Here is a 22,433-nt window from a genome sequence, read left to right on the forward strand (position 1 = left end):
TTTTAGGGAACCTCCATACTGTTTTCCATAGTGGCTGCACCAATTTACATTCCCACCAACAGCATAGGAGGGTTCCCTTTCTTCCACACCCTCTCCAACATTTGTTATTTGTAGACTTTTTAATGATGGCCATTCTGACCAGTGTGAGGTGGTACCTCATTGTAGTTTTGATTTGCATTTCTCTAATAATTAGCGATAATGAGCATCTTTTCATGTATCTGTTGGCCGTCTTTGTCTTCTTTGGAGAAATGTCTACTTAGGTCTTTTGCCCATTTTTTGATTGGGTTGTTTGTTCTTTTGTTATTGAGTTGTATGAGCTGTTTGTATATTTTGGAAATAAGCGCTTGTTGGTCACATGGTTTGCAAAGATTTTCTCCTAGTCTGTAGATTGTCTGTTTGTTTGTTTATGGTTTCCTTTGCTGTGCAAAAGCTTATAGGTTTGGATTAGGTCCCATTTGTTTCTTTTTGCTTTTATTTCTATTGCCTTGGGAGACTGACCTAAGAAAACATTGGTACTATTTATGTCAGAATGTTTTGCCTATGTTCTCTTCTAGGAGTTTTATGGTGTCACGTCTTATATTTAAGTCTTTAAGCCATTTTGAGTTTATTTTTGTGCATGGTGTGAGGGAGTGTTCTAACTTCATTGATTTACGTGGTCTGTTCAGCTTTCCCAACACCACTTGCTGAAGAGACTGTCTTCTCCATTGTATATTCAGCAAGAAAGTATTTTTAATTAAGTATTTTTTAGACATAATGCCAGTCCACTTAATAGACTACAGTGGACTTCAGTCCACTTAATAAACTACAGTTTAGTGTAAACAACTGTACACTGGGAGACCAAAAAATTCTGTGTGACTCATTTTATTTGCTTTATTGCAGTGGTCTGGAACTGAATCCACAGTATCTCCAAGGGATGCCCAAAAAGCTTTAGAGAAAGGGGGGCATAATATTAAAATCCTTTCTTCCTCTTAAAAAGACCCCCCACAAGCTATTAAATGCCTGTTTTTAGGAATTGTGTCAGGAACTGTGCTAGTCGGTGGGATACCATAATGAGCAATAACTGACCTGTTCCCACCATGAGCGGAGCTTATGGTTTAACAGGGAAGTTAGACATTAGTGAGTAATCATTGAAATAAATGTATAATTATTTGTTAATTGTGTTAGGTGCTCTGACAGAAAGATACACCAACCATACTGATTTTGAGGGAGAGGACAGTAAGAATAAGGCTGGAGAGGTAGCCAGGTGTCAGACCAGGACTGCTTGGCTTTGGGTTAGCTGTCCATTCCTAATATAGTCAGCTCTGGCCAGGGAGGAGTATGGGTCTGGTAGTACACAGTGCAGTCCTTTCCGGGAGCTGTATCCAGGGCAGGCAAATTCATGGAAGGTCTAGGTCATTCACTAAGCCCTCCCTTTGAAGGACAGGCACCTGTGCTGAGTTCAGAGGGAATTTTGTTTGTAAGAAGGTAGCTGTTATTAGGCAGGTCCCAAAAAATCATGAAAAGGACTGAATGAAATATTTTAAACACTAAATTTAAATATCTGTTTTTCCTTTGATATCGATTTTAATGTGAGTTAAGAACTATAGGAAGCTTTGCTGTTACTGCTGTGTTATTGGGAGTGTAGCTACCTCTGTAGTGTGCTTTTAAAAATGCTTTTAAGATAAAATTATTGCACGTTTGGAAGCTAGGTTGATTTCTGGATAATATAAAGCACAAATTGCCAGAGACAGTCTAGTTTTCTTTTGCTAGATTCTTGTGGTTATTTTCTAAAATGTGTTAACTATTTTATAGACACAAAAAGCTATTTATCACGGATACGCAGTATAGCTTGCTGAAAAACAAACACACACTTATCTACCACCTAGATTAAGGAATGAAACATGACGAATGTCTTTGGAGCCCTCACTGCCTTTCTCCAAGTATATCCTCTCCTGCCTTCTTCCCTTCAAGAGAGTCTGCGATTTTGAATTTTGTACTTATTAGTCCCTTGATTTTCATTATTGCTGTTGTTATGTATATATCCCTCAACAATATGTTGCTGAGGCTTGTGTTTGGGGAATTTTATATCAATGATACTAAGCTGTCTGTGTTCTTTCACTTCTCCCCTCCACTCCCACAACTTGATGCTTTGGGATTTATCCACGTTGATATAGGAAACTTTAGTTCCTTATTTTCACTATTGCATGAATATATCATAATTTGTCCTTTTTTCTGTCATTGGGTAATTTTTGTCATTGTTTGTTTTTTGCCATTAGAAATAATACCACTGTGAGCATTATTGTATGTTCTGTCTTTGGTAGTTTTTAAATTCTTTCAATACAAAGGAGAAAAGCATTAGACATTGTGTAACATGCTAAGTATTTTAGTCACACTCTCCTACCCGTCCACATTTACATACGTATATCTTTAATTCATTTATATGCTGACAGGATAATTTCACAGTTGAATGTTCTGAGCTAAAATTCATTTTCTATTGTTTAAGTGAAGCTTATGAAACTTTGGAGTTCTTTTTCTCCAATTTCAGTTACATCTTGAAACAGTGAATAAATCACTGACATGAGTCAAGAGACCTGAATTCAGGCTTTATTTATTAGCTTTGAGGTATAAGAGAAGTTACATAATATCTGTTTCATCTGTTGCTGTGTAACAAGCTGTCCCAAAAGTTAACGCCTTAAAACAACAACAACGTATAATAGCTCACGATTCTGTGGGTTAACCACACGGCTCTTCTGCCCTTTTCTTCTGTTGGCTGGGGTCATCCATGTGGCAACATTCAGCTGGGGGTTTGCCTGGGGGCATCTCAGTTTTCCTTCATGTGGCATCTCTGTCCATGTGTCTCATCTCACAAGGCCTCTCCTTGGGGCCTCTCTCTCTCTCCTGGATACCTGGGTATCCTTTCAGGGTGCTAAGATGACAAGTTCCAATGTATAAGGGCTTATCAAGCCTCTGCTTGTGTCACTGAGCTTGCTAATATCCCATTGGTCTAAGGAGGTCACACATCCAAATGTAGAGCTAACGTGGGAAGGGGTTTCACAAGGGTTTGCATCCCAGGAGGGTGGTTCATTGGGGGCCACAACGCCCCAGAGCCTCTACTTTATAAACTGTAAAACAAGAGTAAAAATAACTGCCCGCTTCTTTTCCTTAGGGTATTGCGAGTCTCAAATAAGATAATATACCTAAAGGTGCTTAGTAAATTATCACTATCTCATCAAATCTTTGGTTGCAAATACAAACCTATCAGTTTATGCAAACAAATTTTTATTAGGAATTCAAGGGAACAAAACCAAGAAATGGATTTGTTCAGGATCTGAGATTACTTTTGCGGCAGGTGGTATCTGACCACCACTTCCCCCTGTACAGCTCCTACAGTCTTCTCTTCTTTTGGCTGTGTCTGTTTCTGTGTTATGTGCAGCAGAATTTATGCATTTATGTGGTACTCAAACCAACCTCAGCCGTCAAGCCAACCAACATCTGATGTTCCCTACAACCCCTGGAGACTGACTAGCTATCTAGTTCAGACCCCTAGGGAAGAGACTTTTTGGCTTACCTTGAGCCAGGGACCTTCCCTGGTCACAAAGTTCAAACATGCCCACTGCTCTAAGCGGGACGGGTAAGCAAAGCAGGAGGGTTTGCACTTGGCAGACAACCCAAAGTCGTTTCCTGCAAGCAATGTACAAATATGTTACTGGCTGATGAGTTTGATGCAGTCAAAGTATGGTCATTAGGAGGTAGCGGAGGTGTGGGCATTTCCTGTGGTCAGCCCCTGTTTACATGTACTTTCTCTCCTTGCACCATGTGCCTTTCTTTGGACCAAAAACAAGAAGTTGGTAGGCAGTGTAGACATCTGTTATATAGGATATTTTGGAAGAGGGAAAGGTGGGGAATAGAGTGAACTAGAGAAAAAAATACTAAAAAGAAGTAAAGAAGGGCCGGGAAGGTGTCTCACTTTTTCACTCTCCTAACCTATGTCCCTTTTTTTTTTTTTTCTTCCTCCTGCCCCATCACTTCTAAGGTTTGGCTGTTAAGAAAGGGTGTGGGAAGGAAGCAAAGGAAAGTCTTTTCTGGGTCCCCTGCTGTTCTTCTTCCCCTCACCCAGGAGAGGACTGCAGCCACACCCTGTGTATCACTCCATCCCCAGCTCCCACCCCCTGAGCATCCATCTTACTCTTGTCACCTTCTCTTTCTTCATCCTCTGTCCTGGGCTTGCTTCATCTCCTCCCCTCCCTGTGTCCCATTAAAGCTGTTGCTCTGATCACACTACCAGCTTGGCCGATGGGCAGTGTGTTCCTGGTATGTGTTATAACCGAGATAATCACTCCATGTGCATTTTCCTACGGGGCCATCTTACCTTCTGGGGGTAGAAGATGAGGGGAATAAAATGTCTGTACTTAAACTTTTTCTCACTGCTGTTTCCCTCCTACTTAGTCTCTACATATTAATGCACGAATTTTTGTTCTTGCCTAGTGAGATGGGAACATAAGTTTACTTGAATAGTTGTCATTGACAGTCTAAAAACGGCGTGGGTGAGCCATGACTGTCATCAAGCTCATGGGATGTAAGCAGTCGTGACTTAGGAACCGTTAGTAGTTGGCTAGGGCTGCTGCAGCGAAGTTCCACAGACTGGGGGGCTTAAATAGAAATTTATTTTCTTGCAGTTCTGGAGGCTTGAAGTCCAAGATCAAGGTTTCATCAGGGTTGAATTCTTCTGAGACCTCTTTCGTTGGCTTGTAGATGGCTGTCTTCTCCTTGTGTCTTCACATCATCTTCACATTGTCTTCTCTCTGTGTGTGTCTGTCTTCAAATTTCCTCTTATAAGGACACCAGTCATATTGGATTAGAGCCCTCCCTAATGACCTCATTTAACTTCCTTACATCTTTAAAGATCCCACTCTTTAGAATAGGGTCACATTCTGAGGCACTGGGGGTTAGGATTCAAACATATGAATTTTAAGGGAACATAATTCAGCCCTTAACAGGAACCTGACATCCACTGGAAAGCTCACTGCAAAAGCATGTCAAAGAGAATTCCCACCATTGCTTCTGACCCTTTATTTTACAGTGGAATAGGCCATTCCCCAAATGTCACTGAGTAGGCACTGGCCCCAGCAGTGGACTAACCTTAAGATCACACAGTTGCCTTGGATCATGTTACTTCCTCCAAGCCTCAGTTGCCAACTATAAGACAAAGATGATGACACCTCCTAGATACGCTTATTGTAAGATTTAATAAAACTCACATGAAGTGCTTAGCATAGCTCCTGTTAATAGTAGGCATTCAATAGATGCTGGCTATTACTGTTTTTTCCTTAGTTCTAAAGGTAACTTAGAGGTGTCACATATATCACTAGAGAACCACTTAAGTTCTAGCTATATAATTTTGAACAAATTTTAAACTTAGACTTTTTTTTCCAATAATATTAATGTTTACTGAAACTAATGATACTAACATGTCACTAAAAGGTGACATGGTGGGGATTATAAAAAGTAATGTTTTTAGAAGTGAAATATTAGTAGCATTAGTGAAGGTTATATTCTATAATCCATCTGCCCCTTTAGAAAAATGTGTGGTGGAAGAATTTAAAAGTATTATTTGGTTGTGGTATCCTTTGCTGATAATTGCCCTTCCTTTTAGCAAGCTCTGTCCCCAAAATTGTTCTATTAACCCTGGTGCCTAGAAAACAACTATTTAGAACCATTAGCCTTTCTTCAGTTTGGAAGGTGTCTTCCCCAGACATTTGCAGGCAGGTGGACTTTCAGCCAGCGTCTAATGCAGTCTATTTTTGACAACCTGAAGGTGTCTGACTTTGGTTTGATCACCTGGGATTTATTAAGATGAGGAACAGAAAGTAGAAGGGACATGTAATATGCTAAATAGATGAAGGAAAAGTAAAGCTTCATGAAAAATCATTGTCTTCTATTCCTTGTAGTGTCCGGGGGGAAGTAAGGATGATAGTCAAATTCTTACCACAGTTGTAATTACACATTAATTTTTTGTTTTCTTCTTTTTCGTTTGTCCTCTTCCACCCATCCTCCTTCCCCAGGGTATAAGCTCCAAGACAGGGGCTAGGTGTGTTTTGCTCACTGCTGTGTCCCCCTGTGCAGTGGCTATTCAAAAATATTCAGCAAATAGTTATTTAATAAATATTTATGGAGTGCCTATTGTGTGCTGGGGGCTGCAGGATGAACAAAATTCAAAGCTTCCAGGAGCATAGAATCGAAGCCAAGAGATAGACATTAATTACCCCATCAGAATTTTATCATTAAACATAAGCTTCTGAAGAAGAAAAACGTGGGATGTTGTGAAGCACATAGCAGAGGGGCCTGACTGGTGGTAGCGGGGGGTCCTGGATGGAAGGCATCCCTGAGGAAGTGATGTCTGAGTTGAGGCCTGAAATGTGTTTTCTCAATCACGGGAGTCTTTTTGCACAGCTGCTAACTCTGCCAACGACTACTCTCCTCTCACTCCCCACCCCTCACCTTGGCCCTGTCCAGATTATCTTACTAATATTTCAGGCCTCAACCCAAACACAACTTCCTTAGGGATGCCTTCCATCCAGGAGACAGCTATATCATCACAGAGCCAGGAAGAGATTGCTTGAGGCTGGAGGTTTTAAATGGATTACAAAAACTCTTTAAATTAAAATCTCCAGTAGTCCCCCCCCTTATCCGTGGTTTCACTTTCCGAAGTTTCAGTTACCTGCGGTCAACCATGGTCCGAAAATATTAAATGGAAAATTCCAAACAATTCATAAGTTTTAAATTGCACGCCATCCCGAGCGGTGTGATGAAATCTCACTGTTCTGCTTCCTCCTGCCTGGGATGTGAATCGTCCCTTTGTCCAGCTCATCCACACTGTATGCTATCAGCCCATTAGTCACTTAGTAATCATTTCAGTTATCAGATCAACTGTCGAGGTATCACAGTGCTGTGTTCAAGTAATGCTTATTTTACTTAGTAATGATCCCAGTGTTCAAGAAAGAATGTATATATAGGGCTCGGTTCTATCTGTGGTTTCAGGCATCCACTTGGGGTCCTGGAACGTATCCCCGGGGGATACGTGTTTTGAAGACTGAGAAGAGGATTAAGCTCGTTAGGGTAAGAAATATCTGAATATAAAATGCAAAAGTATTTTTCCCACGATATATTCAGAAATAGTTTGAAGAGAGAATTGTCAGGAATCTTGATTAATTTAGCAATAGAGGCTCTTAGGTTAGTAGTAATTAAGTGAATTACTACTCCTAGTATTGAGCAGCTACAGACACAGTTCACTCAAGTCGCTCCCATTCATTCAAATAGTACGCACCATCTGCTGTTTCTCCACTTTTAAAGTGGTGAGGATATCTTGATCATTAAAATGCTAAAATGTATTATGCGTATGATTTTAAAAGTTTTATTTTAGTCTGTGGCTGTCAGTGGAGACCTTGCTATGACACTCAACGACATGAAATATTTTTATACTTTAGTGATGAATGAATGGAGTGTCGCCAGCATTGCCTTAGTAGTTTCCTAAAAAGCCATTAGAAAACCCCACTGCTCAAGGGCACTGGAGAAAAAGGAAGAGAAGCCTGACAGGGTCCCTTCAGAGCTCTCAGCCTCTGCTGGAGGCCTGCTTCTCAGGCACGGTCTTTAGATAGTGCTTTTGTTTAAATACAAGTTTAATTGTCTGCGTACAATTGCACTTGAGAGAAGTGGATTGTTTTATTGTCTACTGACAACTCATATAATAAAAATATGTAAGGATTGCGATGATGGTTGTACAACTCTAAATTTATCAAAATCGTTGACTTGTTATACTTAAAATGAGTGAATTTTATGGTATATAAATTATATCTCAATAAAGCCATTGAAAATATTCAAGTCAGAGAATAGCTTTTGTTGTATCCTGTTGTCATTACTTCTGATTTTAACTTAATCTAAAAATGAAGTAATCTACCTTTTGGTAACAAAGGTGATTTTTTTTCATGTACTAAAGTTGATTTGAAGGAAGTATTTTAAAGAAACAGTGTTATTCGGGACTTCCCTGGTGGCGCAGTGGTTAAGAATCCACCTGCCAATGCAGGGGACACAGGTTCAATCCCTGGTCAGGGAAGATCTCACATGCCGCAGAGCAACTAAGCCCGTGTGCCACAACTACTGAGCCTGCACTCTAGAGCCTGTGAGCCACAACTACTGAAGCCCACGTGCCACAACTACTGAAGCCCACACGCCTATAGCCTGTGCTCTGCAACAAGAGAAGCCACCACAATGAGAAGTCCGCGCACCGCATCAAAGAGTAGCCCCCGCTCGCCGCGACTAGAGAAAGCCCGCGGGCAGCAACGAAGACCCAACTCAGCCAAAAAAAAAAAAGAAACAGTATTATTCGTAACATAACATTTCTACCAAATAATCTAAAATGTAATTTAAAAACAGTCATTTTATATTCACTTTTTCATTCATGAGGGTCTCAGAACTACTTATTTTGGAGGTAAGATTTACATTGGTGACTAGGTTCCTGGTTAATCCTTAAAAGATTCTTTAATTGTAGTTTAGCTGACCTATTCTGTTAATAGCTTTGGGTCTTGGAAGCAGGCAGCCAAGTGGTACAAGTGGTTCCTTTCTTTGGCATCTTCTTGTCTCTGGTTTTTGCTTCCCTCTTCCTTTTACTCTCTTCCCAGGTACCTCCGTGCTGAATGACCCTTCCCTTCTCTCTTTGCTCCCCTCAGCCTGCTCCATTACTTTATGCTTCAGAGTTTTCCATCACCTCCCTTGTCCCTGATCTGAGCTCCAATCTCCTTGGTACAGATGGTTCCACCTCCCCAGTAGGAGCAGTACTTGAACTAGACACATGAATGTGACCCATAGTTCTGAGCTCTCCCAAGGGTCATCAGATAAGCATGCTGCTTAGTTCTGAGCATACCTCTAACTGACAGATTTTTATATCCTCAGGCAGAGAGAAACTTTAGAGTCAAGCCAGCTTGCCTCTTCTGTTTCACGATCGTTCCATTTTCTAGTTATAAATGAATTTGTTCTTAAACTCTAGTTGTTTCCCTCAGTGATCCCTATGGCAGTGATATTAAAAGTTTTTTTGCTCCATAAAGAGAAGAGGCTTATTAAGGTAAGATTGACTGACTGACTGTATGGGCCAGCTATAAACGTTCTTCCTATATTTATTTCCTCCTTTATATTCTTATTGAACATTTTGAAGTGATTACAATCAAATTATTATCAGGTCTAATTGTGTTTAAGAAAGAAGATTCTTGGTTCTTGGCTATCAGGTTTGTTACAGCCGGTAGGCTTGGGTCCCTTCATGCACAGGGGCCAGTCACCTCCAACCTTGAAGCATACTTATGTCACCCTCCAAAGCAGTAATTTATCTTCATGATGATAAACCTTCATCATAAATAAAAATCCCAATTATATTTAGTATGCCTGGATTTAATAGGTAGGAAAGTATGTAATATATTAACATTTTAAATAAACATGTAAGAAAACATCTTAGCGCTTCAGGAAGATAAAGATATAGTTATCTGGAAAATGTACTTTTTATTTTTAATTTTTATAATGTTGACTTTTAAAATTTTTATTTTATTTTATTTATTTTTGGCTGCGTTGGGTCTTCGTTGCTGTGCACAGGCTTTCTCTAGTTGCAGCGAGCGGGGGCTACTCTTCGTTGCGGTGTGCGGGCTTCTCATTGTGGTGGCTTCTCTTGTTGCAGAGCACAGGCTCTAGGCGCGCGGGCTTCATTCAGTAGTTGTGGCTGGCGGGCTCTAGAGAGCAGGCTCAGTAGTTGTGGCACATGGGCTTAGTTGCTCCGTGACATGTGGGATCTTCCCTCACCAGGGCTCGAACCTGTGTCCCGTGCACTGGCAGGCGGATTCTTAACCACTGTGCCACCAGGGAAGTCCCCACTTTTTATTTTTTGTTTGGCCGCACCATGCGGCTTGTGGGATCTCAGTTCCCCAACCAGGGATTGAACTCGTGCCCTCAGCAGTGAAAGTGTGGAGTCCTAACCAGGACTGCCAGGGAACTCCCTGGAAAATGTACTTTTATATAGAAACTCATTTTGCCCATTGATACTCTATAAGTTAGACTTTTATAGTTTTCTAGGACTATTATAAATGGAAAAGACATTACATTTTTATGGCGTATAATAGATTATTTCATTTTATGGCAGGTCATTATTAGGGATTTTATTATTAGGATGAATTTAAATTCATAGGTTAAGCTGAAGATGCTTCTGATTCCACCATTTGGTACCTTTGAAATGGAGCCTAATAAGTGTACCTCTTGCCCTAGATGCTGTCCTTATGAGTCATTGTCAGTTTTCTATATACCCAGACTTAGAAAACTTTAGTAGGCAACAGAGCAACCCATCAAGAAACACTGAGTAGCTACTATGCTTGGAAGATGAACAAATTAATAATTGGCTCTTTGGTCACTGAGAGTATTAGAAGCCCAATATGATGTACTTTGAAAAAAATAGCTCTGGTGTGCTGGTACTGTTACTTGTATTTCTACTTACCTGATGTATAATGGTGTACGTTGCTCCCTGAAATATATTCAAAGATGTATACTGCTCTATTTCCATTAGGAAAAGAAAGCATTTTTCTTAATGTAGTTTTAAAAAATAGAAATAACCTTATATATAAAGCAAAAAATTATATTAAACATACCATGAATCCATATCTTTTAGTAGAAATTTAAATTCATGCATAAGTTTGCATAAAACCTATAGACTTATGCTCATATTCATTTAAAAGTACTAAATGAAAAAAAAAAAAGTACTAAATGGCCAATTAATAGCTTATGCAATAGGTATCAATGAAGTAGGTTTTATGCACACATTGGACTGAATTTAAATTCCTACCAAAGATTTGTTTAAAAAAAAAAAGAAAAGCAGGATCCTTCAAATTGGAGCATAATTTATCTTGAGATAAGCCGTTAAGACATTACCCAATTATTAGAGCTCTTAAAATGCATAGTGTGTTAATATATTATATAATGGATCATTTAAAGATACTTCGTACATTTTAAAAAATGAGATCAAGAGAAACTAGACAGATTGTTTCTGACAGCAAGAGACTAGCAGTATTTGAAGAGATAATAGCCAAGAATTTTCTAAAACCAACTATAAATACAAGTCACAATGTCAAGAAATACTTTGAACTGCAAGGGAAAAAATACCAAGAAAACCACACTTAGGCACCTTGTAGTAAAACTGATGAAAACTAAAGACAAAGAAAACATCCTAAAGCAGCCAGAGAAAAACCACACATTAAATTCAAGGGCATTCAATCAGCCTTGATAGGAACAATGGAAGCTGAAAGACAGTGGAATGCTGTCTTCAAAGTGCCTGTCTAGAATTTTATACCTTCAAAAATTAAGGGAAAAAAGACATTTTGAGCCAAACAAACTGAAAGAATTTGTCATCAGCAGTATCTGCACTAAAAGAAATACTAAGAATTCTTCAGGTAAAAGGAACATGATTCCAGATGGGAGTGTGGAGTTGTAGGAAGGAGTGAAGTTCAATGGAAAGAGTAAATGTGTTGGTAAATTTAAATAAAGTTGGCTTTATATGAGGTTTAAAATTAACGCAGAATGAAAACACACAACAATAATAGTAACAATAGTGAGCTAGAAAGGGCTGGTGTTCTAAGGTCCTTTCACTGTCCAGGAACTGGCAAAAATACTAATTTACATTAGGCTTTTGTAAGTTAGGGCTCGTATTATCAGACCCTACAATATAACCACTAATAGCATAATAAAAGATTGTAAAAACCTAATAAAGGGGGAAATGGAATAATAATAATTTTAACACTTAATAATCCAAAAGAAGGCAAGAAAAGAAAGCATGTAGAACAGGTGGGACAAATGGTAAGACGGTAGAATGATTCTTAAGTTTATCAACAATTACATTACATACGAATGGACTTAGTACTCAGTTAAAAAACAAAGCTTTTCATAATGGAAAAACAATAAAATTCATCTACAAGCTGCTTTTAAGACAAATACCTTAGGTATATGTATATGTATATAGAATGGTCCAAAGTAAAAGGATAGAAAAAAAGAGAAACCAAGCAAATGCTAACCTACTGAAAAATAATGTGTCTATCCCAATATCAAAACAGACTTTAAGGCAAGAAGCATAAAGAGATATACATTTCAAAAATAGCAAAAGTTCAAGTCACCAGAAAGATATAGCAATTTTAAATTTGTGCGCACCTAAGCCTTAAAATATAAAAAGAGCAATGAGTCATTTGGCTTAAATTTATTAGTTAGACTGTCAACTTGAAACGGCAGAGAAACATATGAGTATTCTTATTATCAGCTTGACACAGAAGAAAGGAAAGGTGAGCCAACTATAATCCCCTTTCCTAATTCTCTTTTTTCCTTCTTACCAACACATCTCCATTCTCTGATTCATCTGGTGCAAATGCAGACTCTGAGCATTTATTAGAGGTGTAATCTACAGACGCTCTTCAACAATTTAAATATTTGTTATTTGAATATTATGTTAGAACTTTGGAGTATGTAGTAACCACCTGAGTTAGTATTTATTGGCATACGGATATAATTATAAATTCTATTGTGCAGATTTCGAGTGTTAAGGCAGCAGGGTTCTCTCTGCTTTGTCATTTCCCAGCTTCTCCTGGTGGACGCTCCAGGTGACGTGGACCTAGGAGAGGTGAAGGAAGTGCTTTGTCCTCAAGAATATAGTCTGCAGGATCAGGGCAAGCTAAAGGAGGAAAACACATGAGAGTCATTATCAGACCCACCTTCTTTTTTATTTTTGCCTTTGGTCGTAACATGAATGTTTATAGAGAGACACAGAGAAACTGGAAAGTGTCCAAAAGAGCAGTGAAAACAGAACCTTTGTATGCTACAGAAGTAAATAAATAAAGTTTTTTTTTCTCTAAAAGAATTAAGTCTTAAAAAAAAAATCCCGCTGAACCAGTTCAAATCAGAACCAGTCTTTGGAAAAGGTGAACCAGAAGAAAAAAATCAGAAAAGCAAAATCATTTTCACGCAAATATTTCATTCACTTCAAGTGTCTGGCCCACAGAATATGTACTGCCTATGTATTTCTATCACTAGGGGCTCTTTTAGTTGAATCTCACTTAACCTGTTTGCCAGATTAACCAACATGCCTCACTGCCTCTGCAGAGTCTGTTGGTAGATGCATTGGATGCTCTGAAGGCCGGTGGAGACTGGGTAGGAAGCCCTCTCTCTTCTGGTGGATCGTGTTTATTTCCAATCCTGTTCATACTTGTTTTACTCGATATTGTAATTACATAATTAAATAAGCCCATCAACTATGAGTATTGATACAAAAAGAAAGACTTCCTGTTTCTATGAAGGCTAAATTGAATGCTTTGGAAAGACTAGATAAAGTTGTGTTGCATCAAAAGAAAAAAGAAAAAAAAAAAGGGAAATTACACCACCAAATACTTATTAGGGGCTCATTCTCAAAGAATGTGGGAACTCAGTTCCCTGACCAGGGATCATTGAAGCCGTGCCCCATGTAATGGAAGCGCAGAGTCCTAACCATGGGACCGCCAGGGAATTCCCTAAATTATGCATGTTTAAAAGGTCATTGTTAAACTCTCAAGTAAGATTAAAAGGACTAATGCCAACAATGGTAACCAATTGCTCTCCATCTCTGCTAGTCTCCTTATATGAGAGAACTCACAAGGTGGGGTTTGGATTAGATTTAAAGAATTGCCATGGAGTGGGGAACAATGGTCAAAGGGAGCATTAATTGTATATGTAATGTTTACATTTTTAAACAAATGGAATGTATTCCTTTATTTCCTATCGAATTAATATTAATAAAAATGAAAAGGATTGCTAGACATTCATTGTTGGATCAAATGCTTATCTTTTCTATATGTCAGTAGGATGGATAGCCATGTTGAGAAATATGTAAGATGCAACACTTCCTAGAGGTGAGGTCATGAGTAGGGAGAAAAGAGTTTCATCCAATTTTAGAAAAAAAAAATTGTTTTTTTATGAAAATCTTTATCCTGCCATTACTTATCCTCTTTTAACTGAGTCAGTTATTGTATAGGGCAAGCAATTGAATCTTTTCCAGGACTATTGTTTTAGTTTGCCCTAACTGGTCATGCTTTTCAAGATAATCACTTCCTAATCAGTTTTCTTATCTTGCTGGGGAAGTCAGATTTTCCTGTCTGTCTTTTCCTGAAGGAGTCAGGGTTACAAAATTGACCTTTTTTCCCATTGTAAAATGTTTAAAAAGTTGAAAAAATATCTTTATGCCGAAAGACCTTGCTAGACTAAATTACCTTTGACACATGGTTGTACCGCATATCCAGATTTCAGTGTGGCAGCTTTAATTGAGCCAAGTTTCTTTTCCTGGTGGGTGATAAAAATTAATGCAGTAACCTGCATTTGTGCTTTTAAAAACTTTATTACAAAATTATGCCTGACTGGATACTGGGATTACTAAACAGTAGTAATGGTATATATCAATACTTTTACATTTTTCTTGGCTTAAAGCACAAACTAGAGAAAATATATTTGGATCATTTAACCCTGTAACTAACATGCTCATTCTTGCCGAACTTCCAGGCTTCTATGTGTTTATTATTGTGTTTTGTTTCACCTAAGGCAAAATAATTACAGGGATACATATTGCTATTTCTCATGAGGTTTTTTGTTTGTTTTGTTTTGTTTTCTCGGGTCAGCCTAGAAATATCTTAGCGTCCAATTCAAATTTTTCATTTTCTTTCCATTATGATTTTAATTGTTCCTTTGAACACTATTTCAAATACCTGTGTCTCTGTGTTTGGCAGGAAATATACTTTTTAGTCTTTTTCTTTCTTTCTTTTTTATTTATTTATTTATTTATGGCTGCGTTGGGTCTTCATTGCTGAGTGCTGGCTTTCTCTACTTGCGGTGAGCGGGGGCTACTCTTCCTTGTGGTGCGTGGGCTTCTCATTGCGGTGGCTTCTCTTGTTGCGAAGCATGGTTTCTAGGTGCGTGGGCTTCAGTAGTTGTGGCACGGGGGCTCAGTAGTTGTGGCTCACGGGCTCTAGAGTGCAGGCTCAGTAGTTGTGGCGCATGGGCTCAGTTGCTCCACGGCATGTGAAAATCTTCTCAGACCAGGGCTTGAACCCGTGTCTCCTGCATTGGCAGGCGGATTCTTAACCACTGCGCCACTAGGGAAGCCTACTTTTTAGTTTTTTATTCTCTGCTCTGGTAGGTAAGACTCCTAACAAGTTCTTTTGTTCTTTAGAAGGAGCTTTTTTAAAAAAAAGATTGAGGCATAGTTCACACACCATAAAATTCACTCTTTTAAATTACAATTCAGTGGTGTTTAGTATCATCATAAGGTTGTACAACCATCACCACTATCTAATTCCAGGACATTTTCATCATCCCACCTTACTTAGATTATAACTAGTAAATGTCGATTTCCTTATCTATCTTACTCTTAGTTTTTTCATTTTGATCAGTGTGTAAGACTAAAAACAGTAAGACAGGAAACTGTATATTAAAAGATTTATGAGATATTAACCCAGTGCAATTTGTAGAGCTGGTTGGAAGTCAACTACAAAAAGACATTTTTATTCATGGTCCCCACACTCCCAGAATCTAAATTATTTCAAAGCAGATTCCAGATATTGTTCTGCAGATACTTCAGTATGTATTTCAACACTAATTATTGACACACCATGCTTTCCCCCTCTTTATTATCATTTACTAGATGCCCGTATTTATGTGGGTCTGTGTCTGTCTTCTCTGTTTTTTCTAGTATTCATTTGTCCATTCTTGTACTGGCTCCACGTTGTTTTATTTACCATAGGTTTATCATGTTTTGCTACCTGGTAAACATTAGCTCTTAGTAATAATGACAGGAATTATAAAAATTATTTAGTCCTCATAGATACTCTCTGAAATATGTGGTTTTATCCCATTCTACAGATGAGAAAACCAAGAACTGGAGCAGTTAAGTATTAAGCTGAAGTACATGATAAATAAATGAGGCAGCTAAAATTTGAGTCTGAGTTCTGACCTTGAAGTCCAGAACACTGAGGCTTCTCTGAAAAGGGAAGGCTACTGTGTACAAAATTTTTTCTCTTTTGTTTGAGATCATTTACATTGTATTTTCGCAGATTTAGTCTTCATTATAATCCCTCAGGCATATTGAACTTAAGTCTGTAATTTTTTTTATAGAAGCACCTCAGTTTTTCACAGTTTCTGTGTATGAGTAGCTAGCTAAACTCTAAAAATATGCATATTTTATTTTTAAATGTATTTGGGTTTGTAAGTTGAATATCAGTATTGACAATACCAATGTTTTTGTGGAAAAAAGCATGCCTTTGGTTTCCCAAGTGAGTCTATGTGTGGGGTAAAACCTCTGTGTTTGAAATTTAATATTTTTATATTTTTGGTACTATACCATTAGATGGCTTATTGGAAAGACATTTATTACGTGTGATTGTGCACATTGTGTTTTTGTCATTGCTGTAATTTCTTAAAATCGCAGTTCTTAATGTTAATATGAAAGCAAGAAGGCATAAACTGGGAAGAGGGCTTCCTAATGTTGGCTTGTCTGATCATCTGCCAACACTAAATTGTTCAGTGTGAAATAGAAATTATTCCTGTGAGGTTAAGAGACCTGTGGTAAGAATTTCTTTTTATTCAGCAGACTGTATTAGCATTCAACAGTTTATTATGTATTATGTGCTTTATTTATTTTGTGTTAGGTTTATTGTGGTTAGGTGCTTGGTAACCGTAATCTATGCCTGACGTACTTCCCAGCACATGGTAGGTCCTTGGTTAAAGTTTAATGATATTAATGAAATGACCTGCAAAAGCCTTGAAACTTTGGAGTAGATTTCCACCCTATTTTATAAAGAATTATGAAATGTTTCCAAATTCTTGCATTTATGAAATGCTTTAAGCACATCTCCAGAGCACTTTCCCTAAAATGAGAGTTGACTAATATTTGGGGGAAAAATGGGGGAAATTAAAATACTATATATCTTTTTAAAAAATATTTTTTCATAAGGGGAATATATATCCATCATGCTATTTTTCTATAGTAAGAAATTCCTGAAACACTGTTTCAATTATTTTTATTTTTGGTACTAATTAGGTAGTATTTTTAAAGGGTGTAGCCTCATAAAATGAAAAATTGCTTTTGGATGCTGTCTTTCATAGACCATTTCTCAGTTAAATAGAAATCTTTTGTGAGAAGTAGAAATTTGGATTGGAAAGATAACTATTGGGCCTCTAGGTGTTTTCTTTCCTTTCTTTCTTGTAATTATTAAGTATTTCTTTCATTTGTTTTACACCCCTCCCCCACTTTCTTCAATATATTTACTTATTTGCTCAGTCCTAGTGTACACATAAAGTAGTTTTGGAATTGCTAACTCATACCCTTCTGAAAAATAATTCACTAACCAGAGTGCAATATTGTATACAGTTCTTTTTGTCTTTATCCTTGCAAATACTGTTTTCCAAAGTTATTTAGATTAGTTTTTCTTCCTTATATCCTACATTATGGTTACGTTTTCCATTTGTAACAGAGTTGGATTACTCTTTGCATTTTGTTTTGGGTTCCCTCCACATTCTGGTTAATTTGAACTACTTGTTTTTGAGGGGATGTGAAACATTACCATGATTCTAAGAGTCAGAACTAAGTGAAAGGGTGTACTTGGAGATATGTCATCCCCCTTATCCCTTTTATCCCATTCCTGTTTTCTCTTCCTTCCATGTCATTTCCACCTACCCCTTGTTCAGTAACCAATCTCATTAATTTCTAATTTCTCTTTCCTCTTTTTTTTTTTGTACAAATGAGCAGCTATGTGCATATTTTCTCATCTTTCTTACAGAAAGGGTGGCACACTCTATATACTCTTTTGTGCTTTGATTTAATACTATATCTTATTATATAATACCCTTATTGTATATTAATAATATCCAGTTTATCCCCTTAATATATCTAGGAATCACTTCTTATCAGTTTATAGAACGCTTCTAATTCTTTTTTTTTACAGCTGCATAGTACTCTACTGCATAGATGTGCCATAGTTTATTCAGCCATTCTCCTGTGTCTGGGCATTCTAGTTGTTTCCAGTATTTTACAGTTGTAAACTGCTGCAATGAATAGATTTGAGTATGTGTACTTTTGTGTTGTTGAGGTGTGTCTTCAAGGTAAATTCACAAGAGTGGGATTGCTAGGTTAAAAGGTAAGTGTGTATGTTTTATTATTAGTTATCACAAAATTTCCCTCCAGAAAAGTTGTGTGCGTTTGTGTTCCCACCAGCACTATGAGAGTGCCTGGTTCCCACAGCCTGGCCAGCAAATGTGCTGTCATACTTTTTTATTATCCCCAAGCTGATGGGTGAGAATGGTATTGCAACATTTAAATTTACATCTCCATTGAACATCTTTTCATACATTTAAGGGTCATTTTTATATCTTTGTTGTGCTCTAAAAGGTACCAGTCCACGGCCTGTTAGGAACCGGGCCACGCAACAGGGTGAGCGGGGGAGGGGAGGAGGGGGGAGCAGGTAAAGCTTCATCTGCCGCTCCCCATCGCTTGCATTACTGCTTGAACCATTGCTCGCGTTGCTACCTGAACCGTCCCCCCCACCGCTCACATTACCACCTGAACCACACCCCACCCCGCCTTGGGCGTGGAAAAATTGTCTTCCACGAAACCAGTCCCTGGTGCCTAAAAGGTTGGGGACTGCTGCTTTAAAGGGTTGTATCTTTTGCACACTGTGTTTGATTATTCACCTTCAGCTTGCCGGGACAGTACCACTTTATAGAAGCCAGACATTAAATATGACTTTTCTCTTTCAGATCTACCATGGTGGCTTATTTTAATTCGGCAGAAAGCTTTGGTGGGCAAACTTCCAGGAGACCATGAGGTCTGTAAAGTTACCAAAATTGCTGTGCTATCACTTTCTGAAATGGAACCTCAGGATCTTGAGCTAGAGGTAAGGTAAAGTCTCAGGAAATTTTATGGAAACTTGATATAGATGTAATGGCAACTATGGGGATTTGGTTTAATAGACCAGAATCATAGAGTTGTAGAGCTGGATAATATCTTTAGAGTAATTTAATCCTATGGTTTTCAAATCTCACTTTGGTAGTGGAAGCTTTGTTTTAAAATCTGTGAAATCCAGTATATAAAATGCATAGAAACCAGAGCTGCTTTTGTTGAGGTAGTGATGGGAGAAGAGGGGTTCCTTGGGGCCCTGCCTACTTGGCTTCTGCTGGAAGGCCACCTTCTGTTTCTAGGGATCCCTAAGACTCTGCATAGCACAGTTCAAAAACTGGTTTGGGGTAGGGGAAGTCAAGAAGGTGAGATTTAACTTTTATTATATCTTTTATCTATATTTCTTGAAATTTTTCTCAGGCCATATTTCTCTTGTAGTTTTTTTCTAAGTTTTTTTTTTTTTCTCCTTTTTCATTTCTAATTTTATTGACTTGAGTCCTCTCCCTCTTTTTCTTGATGAATCTGGCTAATGGTTTATCCATTTTGTGTATCTTCTCGAAGAACCAGCTTTTAGTTTTACTGATCTTTGCTGTTGTTTTCTTTATTTCTATTTCATTTATTTCTGCTCTGATCTTTATGATTTCTTTTCTTCTGCTAACTTTGGGTTTTGTTTGTTCTTCTTTCTCTAGTTCCTTTAGGTGTAAGGTTAGATTGTTTATTTGAGATTCTTGTTTCTTGAGGTAGGCTTGTATAGCTCTAAACTTCCCTCTTAAAACAGCTTTTGCTGCATCCCATAGGTTTTGGATCATCATGTTTTCATTGTAATTTGTCTCTAGGTATTTTTTGATTTCCTCTTTAATTTCTTCAGTGATCTCTTGGTTATTTAGTAATGTATTGTTTAGCCTCCATGTGTTTGTGTTTTTTACGTTTTTCTCCCTGTAATTCATTTCTAATCTCATAGTGTTGTGGTCAGAAAACATGCTTGATATGATTTCAATTTTCTTAAATTTACTGAGGCTTGATTTGTGACCCAAGATGTGATCTATCCTGGAGAATGTTCTGTGTGCACTTGAGAAGAAAGTGTAATCTGCTGTTTTGGGATGGAATGTCCTATAAATATCAATTAAATCTATCTGGTCTATTGTGTCATTTAAAGCTTCTGTTTCCTTATTTTCATTTTGGATGATCTGTCCATTGGTGTAAGTGAGGTGTTAAAGTCCCCCACTATTATTGTGTTACTGTTGATTTCCTCTTTTATAGCTGTTAGCAGTTGCCTTATGTATTGAGGTGCTCCTATGTTGGGTGCATATATATTTATAATTGTCATATCTTCTTCTTGGATTGATCCCTTGATCATTATGTAGTGTCCGTCCTTGCCTCTTGTAACATTCTTTATTTTAAAGTCTATTTTATCTGATATGAGTATTGCTACTCCAGCTTTCTTTTGATTTCCATTTGCATGGAATATCTTTTTCCATCCCCTCACTTTCAGTCTGTATGTGTCCCTAGATCTGAAGTGGGTCTCCTGTAGACAGCATATAGATGGGTCTTGTTTTTGTATCCATTCAGCCAGTCTATGTCTTTTGGTTGGAGCATTTAATCCATTCACGTTTAAGGTAATTATCGATATGTATGTTCCTATTACCATTTTCTTAATTGTTTTGGGTTTGTTTTTGTAGGTCCTTTTCTTCTCTTGTGTTTCCCACTTAGAGAAGTTCCTTCAGCATTTGTTGTAGAGCTGGTTTGGTGGTGCTGAATTCTCTTAGCTTTTGCTTGTCTGTAAAGCTCGTGATTTCTCCATTGAATCTGAATGAGATCCTTGCCGGGTAGAGTAATCTTGGTTGTAGGTTCTTCCCTTTCATCACTTTAAGTATATCATGCTACTCCCTTCTGGCTTGTAGAGTTTCTGCTGAGAAATCAGCTGTTAACCTTATGGGAGTTCCCTTGTATGTTATTTGTCATTTTTCCCTTGCTGCTTTCAATAATTTTTCTTTGTCTTTAGTTTTTGCCAGTTTGATTACTATGTGTCTCGGCGTGTTTCTCCTTGGGTTTATCCTGTATGGGACTCTCTGCGCTTCCTGGGCTTGGGTGGCTATTTCCTGTCCCATGTTAGGGAAGTTTTCAACTATAATCTCTTCAAATATTTTCTCGAGTCCTTTCTCTCTCTCTTCTCCTTCTGGGACCCCTATAATGCGAATGTTGTTGCGTTTACTGTTGTCCCAGAGGTCTCTTAGGCTGTCTTCATTTCTTTTCATTCTTTTTTCTTTATTCTGTTCCGCAGCAGTGAATTCCACCATTCTGTCTTCCAAGTCACTTATCCGTTCTTCTGCCTCAGTTATTCTGCTATTGATTCCTTCTAGTGTATTTTTCATTTCAGTTATTGTATTGTTCATCTCTGTTTGTTTGTTCTTTAATTCTTCTAGGTCTTTGTTAAACATTGCTTGCATCTTCTCGATCTTTGCCTCCATTCTTTTTCCGAGGTCCTGGATCATCTTCACTATCATTATTCTGAATTCTTTTTCTGGGAGGTTGCCTATCTCCACTTCATTTAGTTGTTTTCCTGGGGTTTTATCTTGTTCCTTCATCTGGTACCTAGCCCTGTGCCTTTTCATCTTGTCTATCTTTCTGTGAATGTGGTTTTTGTTCCACAGGCTGCAGGATTGTAGTTTTTCTTCCTTCTGCTGTCTGCCCTCTGGTGGATGAGGCTATCTAAGAGGCTTGTGCAAGTTTCCTGATGGGAGGGACTCTTTTTTTTTTTTTTTTTAAAGAAAGAAAAACCACTGATCTTGCAAGACTTTTTCATTTTCCAAGAGGAAAGCAAGCCTACAAATAGAGTGACTTAGGGCCAAGACAATGAGATTGCCCAGGGCCAGTGTTTGTCTCCACACTGTGCCTCGCCACCGCCTGGCAGAAGTAACCCATGAAAGCATTTGTGTCATGTCTGCTGTCGGTGTGGGGATGTGGCATCTAGGGATGTCATCACTCTGTCATAGTCCTAGCCTATTTTGGTCACTATGTGATGTGCCAGACAGGCCCTGAGGGTTAAAGGATTATCATACTTAATCCTTTGGACTGTCCTATAAAGTAGGCACCGTCACAGTCCATGTTGTACAGGTGAAGAAAGAAGGCTTGGCGAGGAATTAATCACAGCTGACACGTGGTGGTGTCCAGACCTGGACTCAGGCCGTCTGATCCTGTATCACTCTGCTGAGCTTGCCTCCCTGTTACCTGAACAGCAGGTAACAGGTAACATAGTTCCCACTGCCCCACAACTCAAATACGTGTTTTTCTAGCCTGAGTTCTTAGGAAGGAAGTTTGGGGACAGGGTTAAATTGTTTAAAAAAATAAGTACAGGGATACCTCAGAGACATGGTGGGTTTGGTTCCAGACCACTGCAATAAAGCAAATATCATGATAACGTGATTCACATGAATCTTTTTGTTTCCCAAGCATATAAAAGTTATGTTTATACTATGGT

The 22,433-nt window shown here is 38.2% G+C and overlaps 1 protein-coding gene across 5 annotated transcripts in view; it reads left to right on the plus strand.

Annotated features, from left to right (window-relative positions):
- The window catches only part of INPP5F (inositol polyphosphate-5-phosphatase F), an 89,819-nt gene that overhangs the window by 21,832 nt on the left and 45,554 nt on the right, over positions 1-22,433 (plus strand). For all 5 annotated transcript variants that reach the window (XR_014248885.1, XM_082406930.1, XM_082406931.1 and 2 more), the window contains one exon: positions 18,817-18,953. Coding sequence is in view for 4 of the 5 variants with exons in the window: in XM_082406930.1 (XP_082263056.1) it covers positions 18,817-18,953 (137 nt within the window). In the remaining variant the exon portion in view is untranslated. The remainder of the gene's footprint in view (positions 1-18,816; positions 18,954-22,433) is intronic.

This window comes from Balaenoptera borealis, assembly GCF_965194805.1.
Source record: "Balaenoptera borealis genome assembly, chromosome: 10".
Taxonomy (NCBI): Eukaryota; Metazoa; Chordata; class Mammalia; order Artiodactyla; family Balaenopteridae; genus Balaenoptera; species Balaenoptera borealis.